Source organism: Metopolophium dirhodum, chromosome 5 (assembly GCF_019925205.1).
Source record: "Metopolophium dirhodum isolate CAU chromosome 5, ASM1992520v1, whole genome shotgun sequence".
Taxonomy (NCBI): Eukaryota; Metazoa; Arthropoda; class Insecta; order Hemiptera; family Aphididae; genus Metopolophium; species Metopolophium dirhodum.
Window position 1 is genome coordinate 9149931 of NC_083564.1, and position 26300 is coordinate 9176230.

Consider the following 26300-nt stretch of genomic DNA (forward strand, 5'->3'; position numbering starts at 1 on the left):
CACTGTGTAAATCTAAATAATTGAATACGGTCTTCGGCTTGAAGTGTACTTAAAAATTGTAAAAAATTAAATTTAAATAAATTCATTTATGAAAGTGAAAAAATGAAGGTGAGCCTGCATCACACAGACGTTTGTTCCGAATTGGCGAGGACGTATGAACGTTATGATCACGATGACGGACGTTTTGGCACGCACTCGAATACCGAATATTCATAAATATCATAAAACATTTATTCGTTCAAATAACGCACGAGATGTCTATACTTAGGTTACGAACACCGCCGGAGTACGGTGTGTGACATACAAAATAGTGTTATAGGTTAGATATTTAGGATATGTTCTCAGCCGGATGGGTTTTATAAATGTTTTGTAAATATATATAAATATACGATACACGCATTATACCTACCTACGTGAATATATGTAAACAAAAAACCTCACGCGTAATAAATATAAGGTTTTTTTTTTTCGATTTGTATAATGGATGCGAACTTTACTTTATGTCTTTGTGGAGTTTTACCGTATACGAGGTATACTCGTACATTCTGCAGGTGACATAGATAAATTATTATTCCGAACGTTTGTGTGATGTGACTGCAGTCACAATTGTCCAAACGACATCGCAGTATAATATCGTATCTCCATTATTCAGAGACGTATTTAGGATAACACTTTTTAAACTAATATATTTTATGATCGTGGCTTATAATTTTTACAAAACTATGGTTTATCGAGAACTCCGTCACACGCACACACACATATTGACGATGCAGAGAACGAATTGATCGAAAATCGAACGCGAAAATGAGCCAGGTGGCGATCGCGGTTTTTTTAAAATACAGACTGACCGGCGTCAAAAAATATCGCGGCTATCCGTGGTCGCCGAACTTGTACCACGGTCGAGATGACCAACTTTACACCGCTGTCGTGGCGATCGCCGTCCATCTGGTTAGCCGGCGGTATAATCGTCACGTATATAGGTAACAAAATGTTGGTAACGCCTTACTTACAAACTCAATATAACATATACATATATTATATATTATATAGTCAACTCCGCGTGACACGAGATGGCGGAGACCCGCGGGCTATTTACTGTCAGTCAGGGTCATAAAAATAGGAAAACGGTAACAACTAGACGACTGAAGTTTTCTTCGTTTTCACCGACGCTGTCCGATTATCGTCCAACCGTCTTCGATTGCCTTAATTGCTTTCGTCCAGTGAGGTTATATACATTTCCGGCGAATGAACTGTCACATTTTTGCGTTCTTATCGTCACTTTGGGTCCGACGAAAGGCGTCGAACGTTCACCGAAGATTATTATATACAATCCGAGGCTGACGCGTCGTCGTAAAAGATATGGCGTACCTATATTGCGTCTTATGCGTACATGTCACGACGTGATTATTACCCATTTAATTATTCACAAGACCTCTGTTGTGTGCACGGACGTACATCTTAATATTATACTGCATACGCTTCTGCTACCGTTATTTGATTCGCTAAATACCAGTTATACACGAATTCGTAATTATTATATTATAATATTATTATGCGATGTGTGCGCGTATGTTATAGTGGTATAAGAGATGGATAAAGTTCGAGTGAACATTTTCAACGAAACACGCGGTTCACGCTCGGCCTGTGGGATTTCGATGGGTAAAATTACATATAGAATTAAACTTAATAAAATATGTATAGTTTAACCAATTATTAAATGGGGTCGATTAAAAAGTGCAAGTATAATATGACGACGCGTCGTTACGCATGTACGACTAAAAAAAGCATTACTGTCGGAACCTCGACGAAGTTCGTTTGAAGAAAAAAAAAACGATCGTCTGCAGAAACCGCAGTTTATCGTTTATCGTTGACGTGATATACCACAACGATTGTACCAATATATCACGTAATAGCTACGCCAATGTCCAGTACACCTGAACTATAACCTGTAATCCAGCAGCGGCGTGTGATTTCTACGCATTTTATCAGTGAAAATCACCCCCAACGTCCGCGGGGACAACAGTCACATTAAAACATTCACCTCATCGCAATCGCATCTTCACCCACCCCCCCCCCCACCCTCTCCAGCACCACATGACCCACGAAAAAGGTGTAAAGTTCGCGCGAATACCGTTCTCCGGCCGATATAATAATATAATATGCGTGCATTATATGGATTACCGTCGGCGCGCGCGATGCGAATAATATTTTTATGAATTTTTTTTGTCTGTTCGTTGTCCGCGCCAAACTCGTGTTGTGATCCGGCGGAGGCGGTACACGAATTTCCATTAAAATCCCATTACACCTCGGCCGTCGGTGTTGGTTTAGTGGTGGTGGGGAGGGGTTTTTCCGTGTGCGGTGTGGTATGTATACGACGGCGATGAGCGGTCGGGACGCGCACCTCCTCACCCGCACAATCAGTGGCGGTGGTTGAGGCGGTGGTGACTGTCACGGCGATGGCTCTGGTGGTGAGGACACACTGCACGCTCGCGCTTAACTTCACGTGTAAGACGCCTCTTAAAAACGAAAAAAAACACACGTGCTCGTCATCGACACTCGGCGATGACAGTGAAATCAATCCGACGCCCCGTTTCTTACCAAATTAGTAATGTTCACATAGTCACAATATATTTCATACCGATCTCGCACCATAAATAAATAAATAACAAAAACCATATAACGCGATGTATGGGTGTTTGTGTGTGTGTGCAGCGTTGGCTCGGTGGTATATATATATACGCGTAGTATAGTATAGGTGTTGGCCGGCGGCGTGTGGAACAAGCGTCGCCGCTGTCGGCGACAGACACGCGAGGCCACACACACCGGTACATGCATTACGGCAGCTCCGGCGTGGGCGGCGGCTGCGGCGGGCTGGTAGCGTGCGTGTGCGTGTGCGTGTGTGTGCGCGCCGGCCGCCGATCGATACGCCGGCAGCACGCAAGCGCCGCCGGGGCCGCGCGGCGGCCGAGCGTCGACGGCGGCCGCGCACCGGCGACCAGACAGCCACTGCTGCAGCGAGCAGTCCGTCGCGGCCCTGTGCGCTACACCACCGTCACACGCCGATCCCCCACCCCCCGAACGCCTATCCGCCGGCCAGCCGAAAACGTTCGCAGACAGACCGTCCGCCGTCGCTGTCGCGCGTCGCGCACACATAACCGTTGCCGTTGAGCGGTGGCGCCCGCGCTCGTCCACCTCCACCGCGACCGGCACGCGCGCGCGCGCTCGCTCGTTCGCTCGCCCCCGTCCTCGGGGCAGCATCATCGGGGCACCACCAGCGGGCGGGCAGGAACGTCAAGCCAGCAGCCGCCGCCGCCGCCGACCAACCAACCAACGACAGCGGTGTCGTCGTCGTCGTCGCCGCCGTCGTGTACGCTTCGCGCGCGCAGTGTCCCTCTGGCCGTCGTCGTCGTCGTTGTCCGCGTCGTCTTCGCGTCCGCGTCGTCGTTTCCGAATTCTCGTCCGACCGACGTCGCGTGTGCCGTCGCGTGTGGCGGGCGCGCCGCCCGCTCGCTCATCGCCCGTCTTCTACTGTGCAGCAGTCGAGTGCAGCCGGCCGACGACACTGACAACCTTTTTTGCGCCGTGCCGCCGTCGACGCGCAGACATGTGCTCGCGCCGCCGTGGTCTGTGCCGGTCCGAGAGTCTGCCGCTGCTGCTGACCGCCACGGTCGACGTCTGCACCGGGTGCCCGGCTCGACTGTCTGACGTTCCGTTGTCCTGTTGAACAAGCGGACCAGGTCGTGTCGTTGTCGTCGTCGTCACTCGGCGGTACTTCGTATACCGTTTGTGCATACCAACACTCGATAAGACCAACGGCCGTTTTTCCGTCCAAGCACGTGTGAGTCGTTTTTATCTTCCTCTCTCCCCAATTTCTCTCTCTATCTCGCCCTCTCACTCCTTACCTATCACACAACCCTTTCATATCATATCATATTTTTATTATTATTATTATTATTATTATTATTATGTGTTTTTACTATATCGTTGTTATACGGCACACAACCGGCACGCGCCACGCATTATCGCGTATCTATATATTATGTATATTATAATATTTAAATAATATATACCCATGTACGTATAACCTAAGATATACACACGCCCAGCCCGCTCAAATCGATCGTCTCTCCCGTTTTTCCTTTTACTTTTATTATATATTGCGTCTTGTTTGCTTTTTCCCCGCGGTGTTTCCGTTTAAACACGTTTGGGAGGATATATAGTACCTCGCGCGGTGTTAATATGATAATATTATACTTTGCGTGTACAAAGTTAACCCTCGCTGTAGCTAGGTATACTAACGCGTACTAAATATTTGTATTAGACACGTTTGGCGCACTTAATGCACTATATCGTAATGTTTGACCGCGTGGTGGTGGCACTTTATAGGTACATAATATACGATAATGTGCTATATAGCCTATATGATAATAATATCTATTATGTACCTAAGTATATAAATATCGTACGAGTTGCAGAACTACATTAGTCGTAGTCGTTTTCGTTGTTGTTGTTGTTGTTGTTGTGTGGTTGTTGATGTTATTATTGTTGTTGCTGTTGTAGTCGTTTTGTCAAAATTTTTTCGGAGGAGTATTTTTTTTGTACCACTCTGAAACGTATGGGTTTGGTTTTGTTGCACTAAATACGAGACTTTGTGAACCCAACGGGACGAAACTCAAAAGATCACGTTTCGCAGACAAAAAAAATATAGAATAAAATCCTCGGATTGTCGTCACGCGCGCGTTTTCGTCGAGCGACATAATAATATATAGCTACACACCGTCGTTTCCGGCGTCTTTACGACCCGGTACACGTCGCCGTAAAAAAAAAAACACGTTTACCACCCCGAATCTGAGACTCCGTATAGTCAGGTTATTATACTATTTTAATCGTTTGGAATCGCTCGTATACAACTCATTTTCGTTTAAAACGTTTACAATATCGGTATATAGTGCATTTAGATATACATCATAATATGTTTGAACACATCCTTCCGACGGGCGCACGATGATTTAACGTAGAAAATTGAACACTTGCCAAGTGTAAACAATTCACCTGCTAAATAACACTCGTTCGTCTTATTTATATATTTTTTTCCAGTACAACAAAGATATTATGATTGGTATCAGGGCGCTTTTTTCCTTCAATTTCCTTGTATTTTTTCTACATTTTTTTTTTTTTTTTGTTAAAGAAATTGTTCGGATATACACATAGAACGTTATCGCTCATAACTTTTTTTTGTTTTTTTTCTCGCGCTTTTACAAAAAGAAAACTCTTTTGTCGTGTACACTGTGCACATTGTTTTCTAGAAAATTACTTAGGTGTGATGTTAATGGATGCAACACCTACCAACCGTTATTCAAGAGAATATTTCATACTGGCCATTGCGTTGTTATCCAAACAATGAGCCAATTAATTTACCAACATTTGTTACAATTATTTTCATACCTAACGTTTTTAACACGTAACCGAAATTCCTGAATAATAATATTATGTAGGTACAGTGGCCGCGATTCATTGGTATCCTGCAAAACAGTATTTCAAATATTTATTGCTTATGTAATAAATAATAATTTGCATTTATTTTGGTATACTTGCATGCATTTATGAGCTTGTTTAAAAAGTTATTTTCATCACATGTAATTATTCTATAAATATACAATGACAAAGTATTTTCAGTGTGAAAAATAATATAAGTACAGTATAGTTTGTATAGACTGTTACTCAGTAAATCATTTTACTTAAACATATTTTTATAAATCTTTCCTAATATGACACGTTTCACGAATAATTATTGTGAAATTCTCTACGCTTTTCTTTTTGATGGTACTTTCGATATATGTTTTTACGAGAAGCTCATAAAGTAACAAATAAATTACTTACGTCACGCAACTAAGGTTTGTAAAAGTAGATCCAACATCTAAAGCGCTGTTTAATTCTGAAAAAGCTCAAAAGTTTTTATTTCAAGGTTGATATGTTTCCTTAGCTCAACATTTCGTCAACTAAACTAATATTTTATTCATATTGTTAAAGTTGCTTTTAAAATAATTTGCATTTATTCAGGTCTTTTTTAAAAAAAAAAAAAACAGTTTGATATGTTATGATATTATGATTATCTACAAGGGGAAATAAATATTTAAATTTAAACTTCAAACCGATACATTTTAGTGTTTTTGATATTTTGCAATATTAAATTATTCATAAAATCAGTAATTATGAATTTAAATTACACAAAATATGTACAATTATATTTGATTAGCTACTCTCAATATATTCGTTAATATATACATAAATATAAAATATCCTTATGTATTATACATATCGTTCGTTTTACTCTCTAAGACACTATACGAATTCTGTTTACTTGCATTCCGGAAAGGAAGGGACACAAAAGCAAAGTTATTATTTGTTTTAATCCTTTGGAAAAGTTGTATTTTCAATGGACACATTGTTGTGGACTTTGGCACTACTAAATTTAACTTAACAAGTAAAGTTTTACGAAAATGCTGTGTTATTATTGCTTATTAATATAATAGACGTTTTATTTCCGAATAATAGTCAAATGTATTGTGTAATACTATGATCTATATTTTTGCGTAGGGGTTTGATAATGCCATTATGCGTGTATGTGTTCACAACATCGGTATCGTGTTATTGTTATTATTTTATATATTTTTCGTTGTGTTTGTGTAAGTTTAACAACGGGGAGGATTTAACCGAGGGATTATTTCAATCGAATACGTGTTGTAGTGATGTGCTCAAACACGTTGTTGTATCATGGTGTATAGTATTAGTCTTTTTGGATGATGTTATTATTTATACTGTCGACGTGACTACGTATGATATTATTATGGTGCGTGCTCACCTATACGATTCGCGTACACAACAAATTATTCACAGTGATTGAGTGTTTTAGTGTGCGCACTTTATTATGTATACACAAAGTATATAGCTGGTGGCTGTGTGTGTGTGTGTGTGTGTGTGTGTATTGTTTATATTTTTTTTTATTTTTGGAACATTTTCACGGGAAGTATACAATATCTGTGAACGATTGACGTATCCGCGTATTGATTTTCGCGACCCGGCGGGACCCAGACAACGGATCATATTATATTATTACATATATATATATATATATGATAGGTACCTATATATATGTATGCATTGTATAATCATTAGGGGAGATCGAACAGATTTTAACACGCTTAGTCTGTGTCTGGTCTGCGGAACTCGTGACAAAAATACGACTGTAATACGAAAATAACACGTGCACGTCGCATATAATAGACGAAGGGGAGTGAAGAGAATAGTGTCAATTGGCACCGTGACTTCGGTGCATGCGAGAAGTTTGCACGGCCATGGGTGAGAGGGGGTGCACATCCCCGACGCATCCATCATAAAAATACATCAGAGTCCCCGCGATCTGGTCCTGCACCGGCGTGGCGTTTGGTATTGTGATTTCATATTTTTGCTTTTCTATTTTGTTCTACGCATCTCGTCCGTCGACGCCCCCGACGAGCCGCATCCGTTCGCATCAAAATTGTTTCCATAATCGATGTACCGGTTGCGTTATATTCGTTATAAAATTCTTCGAAACGATTAAAGCCACCGTGGTATACCACCTACCTATATGTCAGTAGAACGACCGCGTCTCCGAATATTAATGGCGTGACGAACATTTCGGACGGTCGCGGCCGGGTCACGGGTTGTACGTACTTAATGCAATGTTTGCTATGTGAAAACATGCCGGTAATATACGACGTATCATTACGCTGTGCGTCACAGAATATTATTGGTTGGTACCTATGTATATAATAGTAATAATATCTACTGTACGGTCCATTCGCGACGATTTATGTCCATAGTCGCGACTGTTATTATGATTATAGGTATGTTATCTACCGGTATACCATTATGATTACCGCGTCCGTAGCGTTGAACTGCGCGCGTTTCGGTTCCAAGGTCATAAATCTTTGCACAGGACGGTCACACACACAATACATAGTTTTTTGTGACACACACACACACACACACTGTTAAAAAACATTATGCCGTAGGTACGCTGCGCGTCGCTCACCTTCGGGAATCGCAATCGGTTTTTTTCTTTTGCGTTTTAAATATATTTAATTACCATGGCAAGCGCGTCGTATATACCTGAAACCATCGCGGTACATGCGGTGACGATCGCGAGGCGCAGGACGTATATACCTGCTATGTGCAAATCGTGCGATTTGGAACGCGAGCACGGAGAAAACGAGCGACGGTGCAGGAGAAGGAAAAAAACAACACCCAGCAACCACGCGCGGTCTGGTCGTACCTAACTATAATATTATATTATAATATGTTATTATGGCTCACGTTACAATATCACATTAACCCGTTCGCGTTTTACGGTCGCAGAGCTTCAGGTCAGGGGAGAGGGGGGGGGGGGCGGGTGAGAGAGCGAGAGAGAGAGAGATTTCGGTCGATAACGAAACCGAAAGCTCGAGCGGAAATCAAATTTCGGTTCGAACTCGCGCCGTGTACTGCGGCAGCTGCCTGGCCGCCGCCGGCGGGCGCACGCGAAAGTTTCGCCTGTCCGTCAAACGATCCGACCGATTTCAAAAGCTTTTGTTTGCGATAATGTGCAATATTATAACGAATTAATGTACTGACCAGGCGGTATGCCGCACGTCACGACTCGTGACCTCAACTCACGTTAGGTAATTATATTTGTATATATCACGTCGTCCGATAAAATTTCGTTCCAGCCATAAAATTGTATGAAATAGTTTTTTTTCGAGTGAGAGAGAAACCGCTTTGAACGCCCTCCGACAATGGCTAATTACACCTATACGCGCGCTTTTGTGTCGAAAAGCTCTCGGCCCTGCAAACACAATATATTATCCAGTTTTTTTTTTTGTTTTTTTTTTTGCTATTTTTTTTTTTTTGTTATCCCGAATCCGCCCCCACAACCCTCCGCCGCTGTATCGTCCGGAACTGTTTTGTTTTCTTAAGCGTCGGACTGGTGAAATTTAATTGCGTTTCGCCGTTGCACTCCGTGTACCTCGTTAACTACCTACTGCAGGGCGGGTTCCCCGCTGTATATACGATACAATAATATATCTCTAACGTTTGTTTTGTCTCGGACGTGTTCTTTTTTTCCGCAAAGGGTCAACTTCGCCGTGTGCCGTGCACAAATAATCGCATCCGGCGCGAGAGATTTTTATTCTCTGCAGGCCGGTCGGGCCTTGCACGCCCATAAGCAGAGCTAGTTTTTCCTCGCGATCATAAGTTTTAGTTTAGATATTATGATAGAGCGAAGGCCTATAGTGAAAATAATTCAATATCACTTTTCCACCGTATCTCGGTAATTTCCATAGGCACAGAATATAATTTTATATTTACCTATGGCGTGGTTAACACATAATGCAATATCCGACGTAATATTATATCAGAGCATATAATATATGCTTCTGAATATTTGCAATGGCGTTTTTGTTTTAGTTTTCCCACCTATACGATGTTAAATATTTGAGCGAGTAATTCGATTTAATTGGATTTGTAGTTTGCACACTACTAATCCATGTAGTAAATGTGACCTAATTAGAGCACTGTTTGTCTAACATGTATAATATTCAACAACGGTTTTGTGTCATATTTAAATTTAATTTTACCAAATTTAAAAACGTTATCACGCAATCAAAAAGTTTGTTGCCGGCCAAAATATAAATACGCTGAGAGTGAACGCAGTTGTTGAACGGTGAATGTACATTTATAATAATAAATGTACTGAATAATATTATTATGCTGTTACGTTTTCAAAAAATTTTATTTAAACGAGACGGTAATATTGTACTTACATCGCAACTTAATAAATGTTGCGAAAAAAATATTATATTTCTCACCGAATATGACATCAAATGACGCAACTAAAAGTTACGAAATAAAAATAGAAAATGGCGTCGATTTATTCTTACTCGTATTCGATTTTCGCGTATGATGTTATATATATACCGCTGAGCAAATAATTGTGTTCGTTATTTTACCAAACTGTTTAACACCTGGTCGTGGAAAAATGATTCTGTTATGTTTCCAGGTATTAAATTTATGAAAAAAAAAAACAATTATAGAAATATTTCAAGGAGACTTCGATTCGGTTTTTTTTTCATCAAATTCATATTTTCACGATAAATCAAAACTAAATGTCGTGTGTATAATGGGTAAATTAGTTGATTTGCGATAAACGAATAATAAATAATATTTTTAAGCGTGCGTGACTATTTGTGACCATATCGCGTATCCATATACCCATATACCTACGCAACATGGACGGACTGGCCCACTGATCTACTGTAGTACAGTAGGCCCTTGTACTACTGGGGCACGGGGCCCTTCATTGATAGGGGCCATAATTAAGGGATAGCACATCTTAAATCTTTATTATCTTCAACTGTAATTTCTGAATTTCATAATAATTTATAATTTAAAAAAATACTATAAATCGATAATCTATATTATTGGTGTGATTACAGTTGGATTTCTGTTATTTTTATGATAAAAATACTAATTTCTCCTCTGAATTTTTCTGAATATGGGGCCTTCTATAATAGGAGGTTAATAGGATTTTACAGGCCCAGTCCGCCCCTGTAGCACTGCGTATAATCTAAAATCGTCGAAAGCTGCAATGATGTACAACTACGCGATTTGGTGGCGTTGATGATGATGATGATGATGATGATAATATAATAATAATATTACCACGACGTTTCGAGTGCTCTCTAATCGTCAATTCCGCCTCGGAATTACCGTCTGAGCAATTATCGCATATTGCGCAATAATTAGCGACATCAGAATGCGAATTTGAAATCCCGATGATTCTGGCACGTGTGTGTTTTGTATGCGATATGAGCATACAGTGTAGTAGTGAATGCACATATTATATATATATTATATTTATTGATACCTATATAGTATAATATGTACACGTTTTGAGGTCGATCGAAAATTCCCAGCGCGCGTTGTGCCGTATAACAACATTGTTTAAATATTATTATAATGATAATAATAATATTATGATGTGATACCTTATTTTAGTAGTATTGCAGTAGTATAATATTGGTTGTAATTATTATTGTGTGTGCGATATTAATAATGTGTGTGTGTATGTGTGGTGCGCGTATAACTTTAATATGTAACCAGTACACGTCGTCCGCAAAGAGTTAACTACGTAGGTACATTTTATAGGTATATCGTGCTGCAGGTACATAATATCGGACTACTGCTATATTATATTATATTGTGGTGGTCGAAAGCACGTCACCATTCCCCAGCTGTGGAATTTGCATTGGAAAACAGGGTGCGGTAATAAATACGTGGCAAACGAGTAGTTGTGTCACGATGAAAATTTAATCAGAGTTTAACAAATGTGTATGACTCGAAATAATATAATATCAATTCATCGCTGCATTTTCTACTGCAGTTTATTTCGTAGTTTTTCGAATTCCCACGAAATCCGTCACTATATATTATATTATAATAATATACCTACGAGGCCTTAAGATTGGCGGTTTACGGACGGGGTAGTGAAACTTACAATCGAGTGTAGGCATACAATTAAAAAAATCAATATTATTTCAAAGAACTCGTGGAATAAATTATTGTATGCGTCGCGTATTATAATAATTTGTCCTCTTCGAGTCGATTCTCAGGCGACTTCAATGTAGTAAACTCACGCGAATTCGGCCAAAGTCGTTGTGCGTGCACTGATATTCCACACACACACACACATGATATTATTATAAAATATAAATGGGCGGACGCACTAGTTTTTATCGGTATACCTTTATGATTTAAAAAAAAAAAAACGAAAAATTTTACATTAAAAAAGTTTGAGGGACTTACATATCGCATAAGTACGTCGTGTTGTTCGGTTTGTGTTAAGAGGCCGGTGTTTAAAGTTTAGAGCACGTGGCCGCGGTGCGGAGGGAATTTTTTTTTCAAAATCACAAAAACCTACCGACAAAAAAAGTGTGGCCGGCTCAAATTGATCCGGAACGGCCGCGATCTGTTACTATATAAAATGCGTGTGTACATATACGCACATGTATATTATTGTATCAGCCGTTGGGCATTTCCGCGTCTATAGACTGCACGGGTGCGGCCAATGTTGACAGATTGTGTGGTGTGTATGCTATAGACAGCGCTGCAGTGTACAGCGACGGCGGGTTGATGACCAATGCGCTGTGACGGATTCGGCGGAAGGAGCTGGCCATCGTCTGGCGGCGGTCCGCGCTGATGTCCGGCCGCAGATGGGATGGAGGCGGCGGCCGCGGGATAGAGTCCGAGGAGGAGGAGGCCGGTGTCGGCCTCATGTCCGGCGTGCACGTCGCCGTCCGTCACCGCCGGGACGTCGTTGTCGAGGAGGAGGAGGAGGAGTCGTCGTTCGGCGGCCGGGCGCCCGTTGGATACGGTGGCGGCGGCGGTTCGGGTGGCTGTGGCCGCGGTGGAAGTGGCGTTAGCGGCGGTGGTGGCGTCGGCGGCGGAAGTGGCGGCGGGTGTGCCGGGCCGTCGTCGTCGTCGTCCGCGTGCTGCCCCAACAACCGGACGTCCGGCGCCAAGCACGTGCTCGTTTGGAACCAGCCGGAACTGGAAGATCTGACAGCCGCGGACAACCACAACGGGTACAGTCACCGGCCCGTGCCGGCCAAAGGTATAAAATCATCGCACGTCCTTTATAGGTGATGTTACCTTTACGTGATGATGTTATTATATTCATTTAATATAATAACATCATTGAGTAGGTATTATTGGTATATACCAATGTCCGGTGTGTGGTATACGTTTTAAAACCACTGCGTTGCGTTCGAGTTGAGTTCCTCTAGTTAGTTGGACGGTATACGTAGATATGATATGTATTGTACGTAATATTCCAAAAATATAATATGTATTGGGTAATGTCAACCGAAAATCATTTTACGATATTATAATATTATATATTATTTAGTACTGCTTTTATTTTTTAAAGTGATTTAAAGTATAATGTTATACTTGAATGAAATAACGAAATAGTATTGTAAAGTTAATGATTTGATTATTTGTATGCGACAATATTATTGAAAATGATAATATGTTGTTGAGTTATGATTTATTATTTTAAACTCATCGCATTATTATTACTAACTTAATATCTTATTGGGAGGCGAGAACAAGAGTTCCTGATTTTAATTTAGGAAAATATAAAAAGATAATATTATGATTAACTGATTAGGTGATTGAATGTTTCTTACCTTTATGAAAATCGTGTGACAAGAGTCAATAACTGTAGTCATTTTATAGACAGGTAAAATGTTTACTATATAAGAGCTGTTAAGGCTAATAAGTTATTTTTTAACATAAAACAAAACATGATTATTTAATGAAGGTGCGTTGATTCAATATTGGTCGACATTTGTATCCGATACATTTGTAACTCTGTGATAAATATGTAACAATAGTTAAGTACCTACCTCAATGCTTACTTCATGTCCATTAAATAACCACTTTCAACGCGCGATGAGACTTTGAGAAGTTCATAGAATACACTACCACATATCACGTAACATAACTAATTATAAATGTATATTAAATTATATTTTTATATGAGGCTATTTTAAAATACATACTCGTGTACTATAATATATATAATATATACCTATAGCCTACGCGTCTTGTAAAAAATGTAATGAACTACGAACTAGAATTACTAGACATATGCTGTATCAAGAAACTCGGGTGGAACATTTTAAAATTATAGTAGACCTTTAAAAATAATTCAACAGCAATTGCTCGTAAATAAATATTTCATAATGTGGAAGGTATACCTACCAATTATTATTTATAAAAAAATAAAAGGTAAAATGCTCCGGAGCTTCGAAATTCGTACAACAAATGTATTATTCAATATCGAGGTTACATAATTAAATCTGATCCTATTTCACACAAAGTGTCGGAGTATTTCAGTTTTAATTTAAATTTACTTTAGTTACGTTGACGTTTAATTTTTAAATTAGAGCAGACATTAAATATGCACATCCTATTATGCATCGAGTTTTTGTCGAATGTACGCTACTTTGTAATTTAATTATAAGTTTGAGCTCTTCTCGTCGAACATAATTATATTCATTAATGCACTTACCTGTACAGGTATTTGTCGAAATGTATTTTAGGTACCTATTGCGTATAATACACTTAAAGAGCACAAGTAAAGCGTCATGAATTTATTATTTTTAAATTGGCCGACTGTGATTGAAAGAGACGTGCAAAAGTTGCGGTTAAACGCCCGCGTGTTGATGGAGGGGAACGTTATATCTGTTATTAATCAATTTTACTATGGCGGTTTAGAATTAATATAGTTTTTTTTTTTTTTTTGATGCTATACAAAAATAATAGGTAAGTACATACGTTTATGCAGATCTCAAGACTAATATCATGGCGAAATTAACATACCCATAACATACCCTTTTTTTTACAGTAGATACTCGAAACATAAATAGGTTGTAAATACACATTATAATATTATTATTTTTGCACCTGTTTGTGAAGTTATGTAACGGTTTTTTTTGACTCCGACCAAATATTCGTTATTTTGTTCGCCCGTCGATTACACGGTGGGTACGCGTTGTACGTTCGCAGATTTCGATCTTCGCTGTAAACGGTTTTATATCGATCAGAAACTTCGTGTCTCCAAGAGACACACTTCGCATTCAGTATATTGATACTATAAGTATAATGCTGTGTACACAATGTTTTGATATTATGTTTACCAGCAGTCATCACCGTGAGTGTGTGATTATCTACAATGAAATTGTGGACTATAATAATGACTAGGTATATAAATCTGAGGTATTTTTTTTTTGCCTTCTCTGAACCCGACCACTCCGTTTCTCTGAGCTGAAGTAACGATTCTAAGCGGAACTTGGTAAACATTTTGTCAAAAAAACATTAATAAAGTTAGCATAGCAGTAAGTCCAGACATTATCCTTAATACCTACAAAACTATAAACGACGCACTTAATAATATGTACTATTGTACAAATACAATAATATGATAATATTATTATCATTTTTGCTATTAGTAGTACTTACACCTACATCGCGAAATTAATATTTCGCCCCCATAAGGTGATTACCTTCCGCGTTTCAGTATCACACGCGTTTGGCAATGCTATCCAAGTTAATAATGGACAACTTTAACTTGGTTTAATTAAATACAAAAATGTAATTTAACTAATTTAAAAGTTGATAGTTAATTATATTATTTTTTAAATAACTAAGTAGTTATGTTTATTTCATTTTCACACGATTTCGCTTTCACTTTACTCCGTGTTACTTTCAAATGATTCATTTTTTTTAGGGTTGTCAATATAAATTAGTAAAAGATAGGTAGATACTTAATTACTTATTAGTTATTGGCATTTAATACACAATTAATGTGATTCAATTAAATATTAACTATTTATAATAACTGAGTTAAAAAATATTTAATAAACGATGTTAAATTAATGAAAAACAAAAGTAACTTATAAGTATCTACCGTGTAGAAAAGTAAAAATAAACTACACTTATACTTATTAACCCATTGATATGCACCTTAGCCACGTGATATCAGTACATAAAATGTTTCTGCATTGTTTTATACAAAATAATAATAATATCATACAATTCGATCGATGTACAATAATATGTTATTTGATGTTATATTGGCTTCGATTGGTCGTGTTGAAAACATTTGTATTCAGCCGCTTTTTCCATTATTGTAGTTAACTCGAAATGTATATAATATGTTTGTACATATACATTATATACATCACATGCTGAAGTGGTACTTAACTCCGTTGTTTTGGCGTCGCCGTGGCCAAAGTTCTAAGCTCGTTCGGCGCAAACTTTATTGTAAGTCAGTAAAATACGGCGAATAGATGCCGTCCATGCCTAGTGTTTTACTATAAATTATTTTGATTTCGACGTATATTCAACAAATTATGGCGTTAATGATATTAATTTTAATCACATATTATACGGCTCGGGATTAGTTTATTTCGGTGTGAGGGTCTATTCGTCGACCGGACGGAGCACGGCGATGATCGGTCATGTGCAAACGACCTCGAAACAGTTTCACGTTGTGCCAAATATTTTTTTGAAAAAAAAAAAAATCACCGTCAATGTTGACTTGGCCAATAACTACTCGATCATCCAAAGTGTGTGCGCATCCTGCAGATGATCTTACTTCGACACTTTCCTAACAATCGTGTTTATTATAAATCCCATTTTTCCTTTCTCATTATCTACAACACTACTCTAGGCTAGTAGTGCTATTATCCAATTACATTTGGCACTCGGATAAAATTGGATTTGTGAGGAAACAGCAATCCCACAATGCTGCAGTTCAATTAAAACGGATTTCCACTTTCGTCGTTGTGTTGCCAATTTGTGTAGACCGATATAAATCTCAATTCTCAATTGAGTTCATCAGTCCAGATTACTTGAATAGCACTTTGATTTAGCTCTTATGAAAGTGATTTAGTATAGTTATTCTCAGAGTAAAATATTTCGATTTCAAGTTAACATTTCCTTTTAACGGATAGGTGTAGAGAAGACGTGAAAGAACTAGAATTCATCGTACTTTACCAAAACTAATATGGCCAAAATAATGAATCATAAAGTATATCATTGTGTACCTATTATAATCAGTCTATATTTTAAGAGAACGTAACAATCAACTATTTCACCATAGGTGTGCCCAGTTTTGTTCATTAATCATTTTAATATAATTACTGAAACCGTTTGATGTTAGTTAAATAAAAGTCATCGATGATAGAACTTTTTGTTTTGCCCATAATTAAGGCTCGAAATATAATACAATATTAATAATCGTATAACATATTGTAATGAACAGTAAATAAGCATTTTAACACCCATATTATATAGTACTTAGTTAATTGTTATTTTTAAATTTTCGATTGGGTAATGTCTATATTTTTACGTATTTTTTTTGATATCAAAAAATATATTTTCATATGATAAAAAAAAATACGAACATTCAATACAGAATTAATGCGTTTTATCGCATCGAGATCAACGAAAATATTTTCGTCATTATTCCAATCATTATTATTTCCTTCTTATTCCTTATCTAGAGCAGCTTCAAACCATTTGTCAAACGACTGAAATACAAATAATAAAATATTCCGTTAACCATTGTATATACATGTATAAACGATTAAACTTAAACTTGAACAGTTGAATCTACCGCTTCCAACTTGAATATTTTTTTTTATCGTTGCAGGTACTTAACTACCATAATTATTCCATACAATTATTCGTTTTATTATGCATAAAATAAAATTACTTCAACGTTAAAGCATAATATTTCATCGTGGAATCTTAGTCGTGTCTATTATGATATCACTAAACGAAGCTTTATTTCTGTGAAAAAAAAATCCATGAAAAAAATTATTTATCTTTTTTTTTCTATACATAATATACGCATTGAATTGGATTACAACTTAAGCGAATTAAATAGGCATGCTCAAAATTTTAAAGAGTTGCAGTTATATTAAATCTAATTAAATTGTTTATAACCCTCGCTGTGTATTATATATTAATTGCGATTGGACACATAGGTTCTGCAGCTTGTGAGATGTAACTAATAATATGAACGTATAAAATAGACGTTCTTAATTAAACGTTCGACTGAATAAATCGATATTTCACTAATTACGTGCATCGATACTGGTTTCATACGAGTATACGATGTACGATTGTGCAATATTATGTAGGCACCTATATATATGCGCGTGCGAATAATACAAGCGTATATTATATTGAACTTAAAGTTCCCTGCAGTTACGTCTTCTTAATCAGTTTAAAAGAAAATCGTTTTGGCTCAAGTCAGGTTTAAATGAAACGATTGGACGCACACAGTTAGAGAGAATCAGTAATATACTGCAGCATTGATGTCTCGCTGTCGCTGTCGGTATGATTTAACCGATAAAATCGATACATCCATTTGTGCAACACTGGTGTGGATCACCGCTTTGAGGTGTATATAGATGACGAGGACGGAGCGGATACAATTATAATGCTCAACACTTCCGATAAACTTAACTTGTTAAAAGTTTTCTGTGAATTCTGAGGCAAAAACTTCGAGGACTGACGACTCTGTATTGCAGTACACAAAATTAAAGAACGGGAATTTTACACTCTGATTTGGTATCGGAAAAATATAACACTAAACGAGTCAAAGTGATATATTTTTCAGATATTTTTCCTATGCCTTTTTTCTTGTTCGCCAATTGTCGATTGCATATTATTTTATACCCAACGTTATAGGTATCTACTTAAAGGTATTGCGTTATTTTTAAACTTAAAACATTTATTTTTCTAGGCAATATGATTAGGAAATAAATATACATTAAAACATATTCGATCACTTTGAATTATCGTTTTGATGGCGTTACTAATAATGGTGTGTTTTAAATAATAAATTATAATATATTTTGTGTCGATAACAATTTTACAATAATTGGGAAGACGAATAATGTTGTGGTTTTTAAATTGTTTAATTCAGTAGTTAGAAAATGGGATTTAACAATTAGTAACCTGTTGTTTTGCTTGGTTATAATGCTAGCCGTTCAACTACTATAATTATTAATAATAGTAATTGTTAAAAACCAAATTTAATATCTTAAGTGTTAAATACGTCATGTAAAATGAATAATTTGATTGTGCACGTCTGGTGTTCTGGTAAATAGTAGCAGAAAATCCGTTTTATCAATTTGCATAATAATAAGAATAGAATATGCTACCGCTTTAGGTGCTGCTTAGGGTCTAAACTTCTCTCAGTACTATTAATAACTTGAAACAAACTAATTTTGTAAAGTAATAAATAAAACATAAACAATATTAATATATATATGATGTGACCCTTTACGACTTATCTCGCCTGATGTATTATTTATTAATGAAATAAAAACATTTTTTTTTGTAACTCGTTTACATGACATAATAATTGTCATTATTTGAGCCACAAAAACACTTTATTATTATTTAACGTCCAATTAGTTTATTTAATTACTATGCACGGTTTTGTTTTTTAAATTTAGTATTACGATCGTCGTTATAGTTTGAAGGACATAATAGACACTTTTGACCTTTCGAGACAAAAGAATTAAAATTGAAATTACTGCAAAACAGCATAATAGAGCTATAGTTTAAAACATATTTTAATAATAAAATAACTAGAAAAAAAATTCGCTAATTATTTTTAAAAAATAATACGTTAAAACAATCTGTTACCTATAATGTACCTATATTATTTACGAGTATTTATGAAGTCATTCAAACGTAATTTGGTATAATTATTATTAAATCATAATATATAATATGCTGTATTAAAATTCATAAATATGGTAAATTATCATTATTAATACTTATGCAAATTTATTTTATTTTATTATTTTTGTTATTAATTTTGGAACAAATGAAGAAACATTTAACATATTTATGCAATAAGCTGATTCGAATAATAAATCATATTTAAAAAAACTTATTTTATCGAAATAAATAGCTGATAATCTTTATATAAGTTTTACTCACCAAGGAAAAGCGTGTAACTGTCCTAAAATATTTCTTTTTAATCAATTGATTAATATCATAATGAAACGTGACCTTGTTAGTTACTATAATAATTGATGATTACAACCATTTATAACCGGGTTATTACATAAAATATTACCTATTACAATATGTGGAACGGGTAATTATTATGAAACGTCAAGTCCGTGAATTTAACGGTGCTCATAATAATATAACATATTTTTATGGAGCCAATTTGTTTCAATTGTTTAAAAGTAATAAAATTTTTTAAATAATTGCGGCTACTGTCATAGTATTTGTTTATAACGTGTTATGTATATTGTATATTATGAATTTTATATAGGTATGCTATATTGTATATTTTTAAAATTTATTATTATCTTTTTTACATTGTTTAAAGTTGGTTTTTTTGTATTATATGCAATTATACTTCCTAGTTAACATTTTTTTTATTTAAAAAAAAGATAATATAAACTGTAGTTTTTAAATTATTAACAATATAATATTATAATAAACATTAAAAAAGGTTTTATAAAGAATCAGATAATAATGATTTGAATTCATGCACACTTTTAAAAATACTTAAAACACGAAGGTGGTACATAGGCAATAAGATTTTATTAGTAAATAGAAACGTTTATTAGATATCAAAAAACGATTGAATTAAAGAATCTGCTCTCGCCTGAGTGTACAATTTTATATTTTTAGAGTAAGTTTTGTCTGTGTAATGCAAAGTTTTCAGTTTATCTACAACCTGTTTAAAATTATAATACATGAATGTTTTCAATTGATTTAAATTTTTTAATTAAATATTTTGTGTTATTGCCAACATTAAAATAGATAGTTTTATTCTTCAACTTTGATGACATAGTTCGCTTACAACGACAATATGTACGCGTTGTTGAAATTGCTTTTGTTAGTCCATCGTCTACGTGTTTTTGCACGTAAATTTATGTAAACGTATTTGTGTACCTATGTATTATGTACTTACAGATACAGTATTTAATAAATTACACAAACATGGTGCTGATTTTCGTCGTTTTAATAAAAAAAAAAGGCAACACTTTTTGTTTCATTCTCTAATCACTGTATATTATTTACCTTTATTTTGTTTTACTGTTGGTCGGTAAATTAGTTGCCATTTGCCAAGTGCAAATAATATTGAACAAATAAATTGCACGAGCAGATCACTGTAAATCAATTAAATAAATTGAAAATTCGTATTTTTATTAAATCCGGAAACCTATATTGTTTGAAGATCGAACGTGTATCTTTATTTATATCTTTGATTTTCTCTCATAATAAATGCTCTTGTGGTATGACAATAAATTCAGAAACCATAACAATTCAATTTAATATTTTGTTAGATGATTATTATTTATTAATTAACGTTTTTCACCAATACTCGTTTCCTTCAGGTGTTGGGAAATTTTTACTTTAATTGTATACTATATATTAACACAAATCATGTGAACATTACTTTTACCTGAATATAAATACATACTGGAGGTATATAAGTATACCTAAGTATGATGGTTAAATCCTAAATACATAATTTGCCGACTAAAACAAAGTACTTTTAAAATAAACCACGTATTAAAATTTTAAAAAAGCAAGAACCTAATCAAAACGGATAATGCAGAATATAGTTTAACAGTTACTGTAACGAGCACGACATTTCGATAATTATCGCTATAAATCAGAGGCTATAAACCATTTTTGTATGATGATATTTAGATGTTTTGCTAATTATTCCAAATATTTTCTCAAGGACGTTCGTATAGTTTTAAAATCCTTTTTAAATTGCGAATTACCGCCAATGTAATAAAATCACGTCTATATAATATTATTTATAAATGTACTGAACGGTAATTAGCCCATTATGCAATTTGAGTGAAGGCTATAAGGTAAAAAAAACTACAAAATAAGAAATGTGTAATATAATATGAAAACTTATCAAGCAATTAAAAATACGTATGGACACATTGATTTGCCGTATAAGTTTTCATAATAATTATAAGATATATGGGAATCAAAAAAAGTTCATAATTCAAGTGATATTGTATTTTCTGAACCAGTTGTACTTACTATAGTTGTTTTGGATATTGATCAAAAGTATTATACGTAAATAATTATATATTAAAAACACTCTATACACGATTAAGTTATTATTTTTTATTAACCATGTGTTTATTGTCCGTAACATTGTTTTTAGTAGCACATTTATATTAATTATAAAATAGGAAAAAAAAATTATGGGTTTTCTGTGGTATATTATGCTTCGTTGCGGGGTTGATTAATGAGTTACTGAACAGAGAAAAAAACCGTTAGTTATGACCAGTAATCTTGCGACCCTTCTTTGCGAATCGCTGTTTGGAAATTACGCTGAGCTTGAGTGTGGCGTTGAATATTGAGTTTCTATAAAAAGGTATTGGAAAATCAACGGACGGAACGATTAAAGCCGATAAAAACACGCGACAAGTTGTAAGTGCATATAATGTTTAATATTGAGGGTAAAAATGAAAAAAGCAAAATGAAATGAAAAATGAGTAATGAAAAAACTTCATTAGCCTTCGCGGTGAGTGCAAAGTTTTTCTTCGAAAAAAAAAAAACTACAGCGTCAATCCGGACGGTTCGCGGTAAACCAGAAAATTCCACGGTGGAGCGTATTTGTTTTGTACACCGCAAATATATATTCGGTTCGCTAGTCATGGTTTCACTTTATGACAAAATTCTGGTTTGCACATTTTTATTCTCTTCCCAACTATCAATGAAAATACAGACCATTTTCGTATCATACTATTGCTGTACATCGTTTTAATAATTATTATAGCGTGTACTGGCAATTTTTTTTATCCCTCGTATAAACGAAATGAATCTGTCATGACCTCTGTATCCTATAGTTGGCACCAGTTGCTGAGGTTGAAAAACGAAAAAATAAAATATAAAAACAACGGAACAGCAGCGCGGAATAAATGCGACCGTATATTTTGCTTTGATTTTGTGTTTCAATCGGGGCGGTGAAAAAAAACCCTGGCGACATGCCGTGCGGTAAAATAAAGGAAATTGTCATGTTTTAAACATGTCTAGTTTTTTTTTTCGTGCGGGTGGTGGGTGCGGGGTTACTTAGTTACTTAAGCCTCGGTCGACCTTACACCGTTAAAAGTTAGATTCCCTTGCACTGCAGCGAGATACGTCCGTCAGTGGTAACCCATAAACAATTATTTAGTGTCGGGTTTTTATAAAAACGATGACGTTACAATAAGGAAAAACAGCAATAAATTTACCAATAAAAGTGTCGATTTTTTTTTCCTCTCCAGACTTACTGCAGCGCCGTGTAATGAATGTGTCCCGTCGATTTATCGTCCTGCAATAGACATCAGGTTTTCTAGTTCTGTTTTATCTCTATAGTGACATTGGGATAAAAAAAGAAATTAAGAAATATACAAAGTCGATTGAAATGCATTGCAGTAGTAGGTACGCGTATTATTATTTATTTATCGGGTACAATGCACGAAAATGCTAATAGACAATATAATATTACAGCGGGGTTGAATATTTTTACACGTGAGAACAAAAATAACAAAAATGGTCAGTAAAATACTACGTTGTAGTACACATCCAAGTCAATGTTATTTACATACGAGTACCTATACATATTATACGTGTATGCCAGGCTCTGTACCTATACTATATTATTGGTTCATACCGAAATCGTAACAACAAAAGAGTACCACCCATATAGTATATTTCATTTGGGAACGCGTTCTGATATTGGCGTGGAATGAAATCACAGAATTGCACTTGAATTGTCCACAACGAACCTATATTCGATTCCTCTCTCATTGGCCATTGCACATGTGAATTTTTGCTTTGCTCAATAATTTATGACCCACATGATGTCGGGACCTGGTTACCATAAAGGATATTGGATTATCTGTATTCAAATTACTTTACCATGCATTCACTATAGTTATTCACATTCACCTACGTGCACGTATATAGCCGTTGGCAATTCGTAAGTTTTTCAAATGTTTAGCTTTGCGTTGAACGTGCTCAATATCACTGTAAAATATGTGGTTTTTCATCGCACCAAATACCAAATTTAATCAATTTTTCATGCAAGTAATGTTAATATATTATATTATTATACATATCATTATACCTATTCGCTGGTGGGATAAAATTGGAATATGGATTACAACATGGATTGTTTTTAATTTAATATTTTCACGAGGTTTTAGTAAGATTATTATATGCATATAATTTGATATATACTTACTATATACATTAATATAAAATATTATTACAAACTACTTAAACCGTCGTCGTTTCGTTTAATTAATAATTTATTGGAGTACGCGAAGGCGAAATGATAATGGCTATTAAATATTGAGTCTTCATTAGAGTAAAAATGAAATCAATTAAGTTCCGCATGAGTTTTTAATTATTGTGGGAGGTTATTACTTTTAGTCTGCCAGCTTAATCCGTTGGGGGCGATGGATGTCGATATATTTAATGTTTAAACACTGATTATGTGATTCGGTTTTAAATTATTTCGCGGTGAATAATTATTGAACGAGAATCAACTCGATATTGAATAATAAAAAAAACGGAGCGTTGTTTCAGAGTTTGAATTACGGCTGCGTAAAAAAGTACCTGTAATACCGTTATAATATTTATCATGCGAATTTACTCGCGGTTACACCTAAGACTCGTAGACTACGAGTACACTTACAAAAAAAAAAAAAACTTTTATACAAAATATAATCATATAAACTGCTAACAGTACGGATATTTTTCCATTTTTTTTTTTTTTATCAATTGTAGACTACAAACTATTGGGCTTTTCCAATATAGCCATTAGTTACGATAGGTTTGACCCTTACCGTATAATATTATACGGTATGGAGGAGGTAGGTACAACCGTATAATATAACCATGTTTTAGGTAGGTAGTATATTATAATATTTATTATTCGCTGTGCGTTGTCTGCGAGGTCTGCGCGCGGTGGCTACGTTATGTTATTATTGTTATCTGGATGATAATGTTTCACATTTACAACGCAGCTATTATTATTACATATACATAATATTATAATATTGTACAAATACATGATATAATATTATTATTATATAATAGATGCCATACAATGCAATGAGCGCGTATATTATATCTCTGTATACTTTTTATTTTATAGTATTGTTGTTATTGCATCCACAAGGTCTGCAGCGAGCGTATTTTTATACGAGTCTTGCGATAACAGCGTGCCGCCGAGGACGCGACTTTCATATTTTTTTTTACCCCCAAGGCCCCAACCTCCCCCGAATCGAACGTCGTTGCCAAAGCGGGAATATCACACACGCGCTCGCGGACATGGCGCGTGCGATGATATCGTCGTTGACCCACGCATACGATCCTCCTCCTCCTCGTCTCGGTGGTCGTCGTGTCCTCGTCGCACGCAAAGGCCAAAAAGGGTTTTCGATTCCCTAACCCGTCATCCCGCGGTATCGGTGTAAGTACACGTATATAATAATATGATATGGTCGTCGTCCCTTCAGGGCGTATTACTATTATTATTACTATTATTATCAGTATACACATCCAATATCGGGGCCGTTGAGCGCAATCGTCGTCGGCCTTTCGGTCTCTCGACTTTCTATAATAATAATAATGTAATGATATGATATACGACCGCGAGCATCTATATTATTATGTGTTTTACCCGATCGCCACGATTATTGCACCGCCGTTATATATAACACATACATATATATATATATATTATCGATCGACCGCCACCCAACCTCTCGCGTTTCTAATCCTGCAGGATTAAGGGATTGGTAGTCGATAATACGGGAGACTTGGGGCTGGCGTGGTCGCTATAACTCAGAGTATCCCGCTGCACTAACACCATCATTAAACGCTATTTTACCTTAAATTACTATAATATATTATAATAATTGTATTCATAATAATATAATCATCACACAATGACCAATATACTTAATATGTATTTGTATATATATATATACATATTTTGTTTTTACAAAAATTGTTTTTTCATAAAAAATATTAAATTTCCGTAGTCTTAAAAAAGTTATTACACTTACAGTTTGGGACATAGCCGACTTAAATAATTCGAGTTTTTGAATTTCTCATACTACCTTCCTAACGGTTTTTTTTTTTCAACAAACTTTCGACCATTTTTGGGTAATGCTAACTCATTTGGAACGCGATGATTAATCGTTGCTTTTAAATTCAATACACACTCGCCCCCGTGATCCATCCAAATCCTGTATCCGATTTTATTTTCATTATTTTTATTTTTTTTTTTAATAATAATATATATATTTTTACAGCACACGATTAATATAGCCGGTCATTGAAAGGGATCGTTTAAATTTATTTAGCTCATTTAGAGTAACGCCTAGGTCAGGACCTAATACCGGGTTCTCGATCCGGGACTCGGGTTGCACGTATTCCGGGTTCTGGGCAAACGCGAAAACCGCACGTCCGCTTCGTACATTTCCACGCTGCAGCTGTAATTAATAACGGATATCCGTCGGCCTCCGGTGGATGCATACAACAGCTATAATAGTAATAATAATATATATACCACGACGTCGTTTTAATTCCGTTTGCGCATGCGATTACGCGTATACATTTATATATAGTGCTATATAGGT

General features: G+C 35.8%; 1 protein-coding gene across 3 annotated transcripts in view; it reads left to right on the plus strand.

The window, feature by feature from the left end:
* Positions 1 to 26300, plus strand: part of LOC132945178 (putative inorganic phosphate cotransporter) — an 84072-nt gene that overhangs the window by 24168 nt on the left and 33604 nt on the right. Inside the window, exons 1-2 of one of the 3 annotated variants that reach the window (XM_061014851.1) lie at positions 3012 to 3838; positions 12153 to 12688. The exons of 1 other annotated variant lie outside the window; for it this stretch is intronic. In XM_061014851.1, coding sequence (XP_060870834.1) covers positions 12274 to 12688 — 415 coding nt within the window. In that variant the 5' untranslated portion in view covers positions 3012 to 3838; positions 12153 to 12273. Of the gene's footprint in view, positions 1 to 3011; positions 3839 to 12152; positions 12689 to 26300 lie in introns of those variants that run through there. One more of the 3 variants, XM_061014852.1, reaches the window with a different exon arrangement.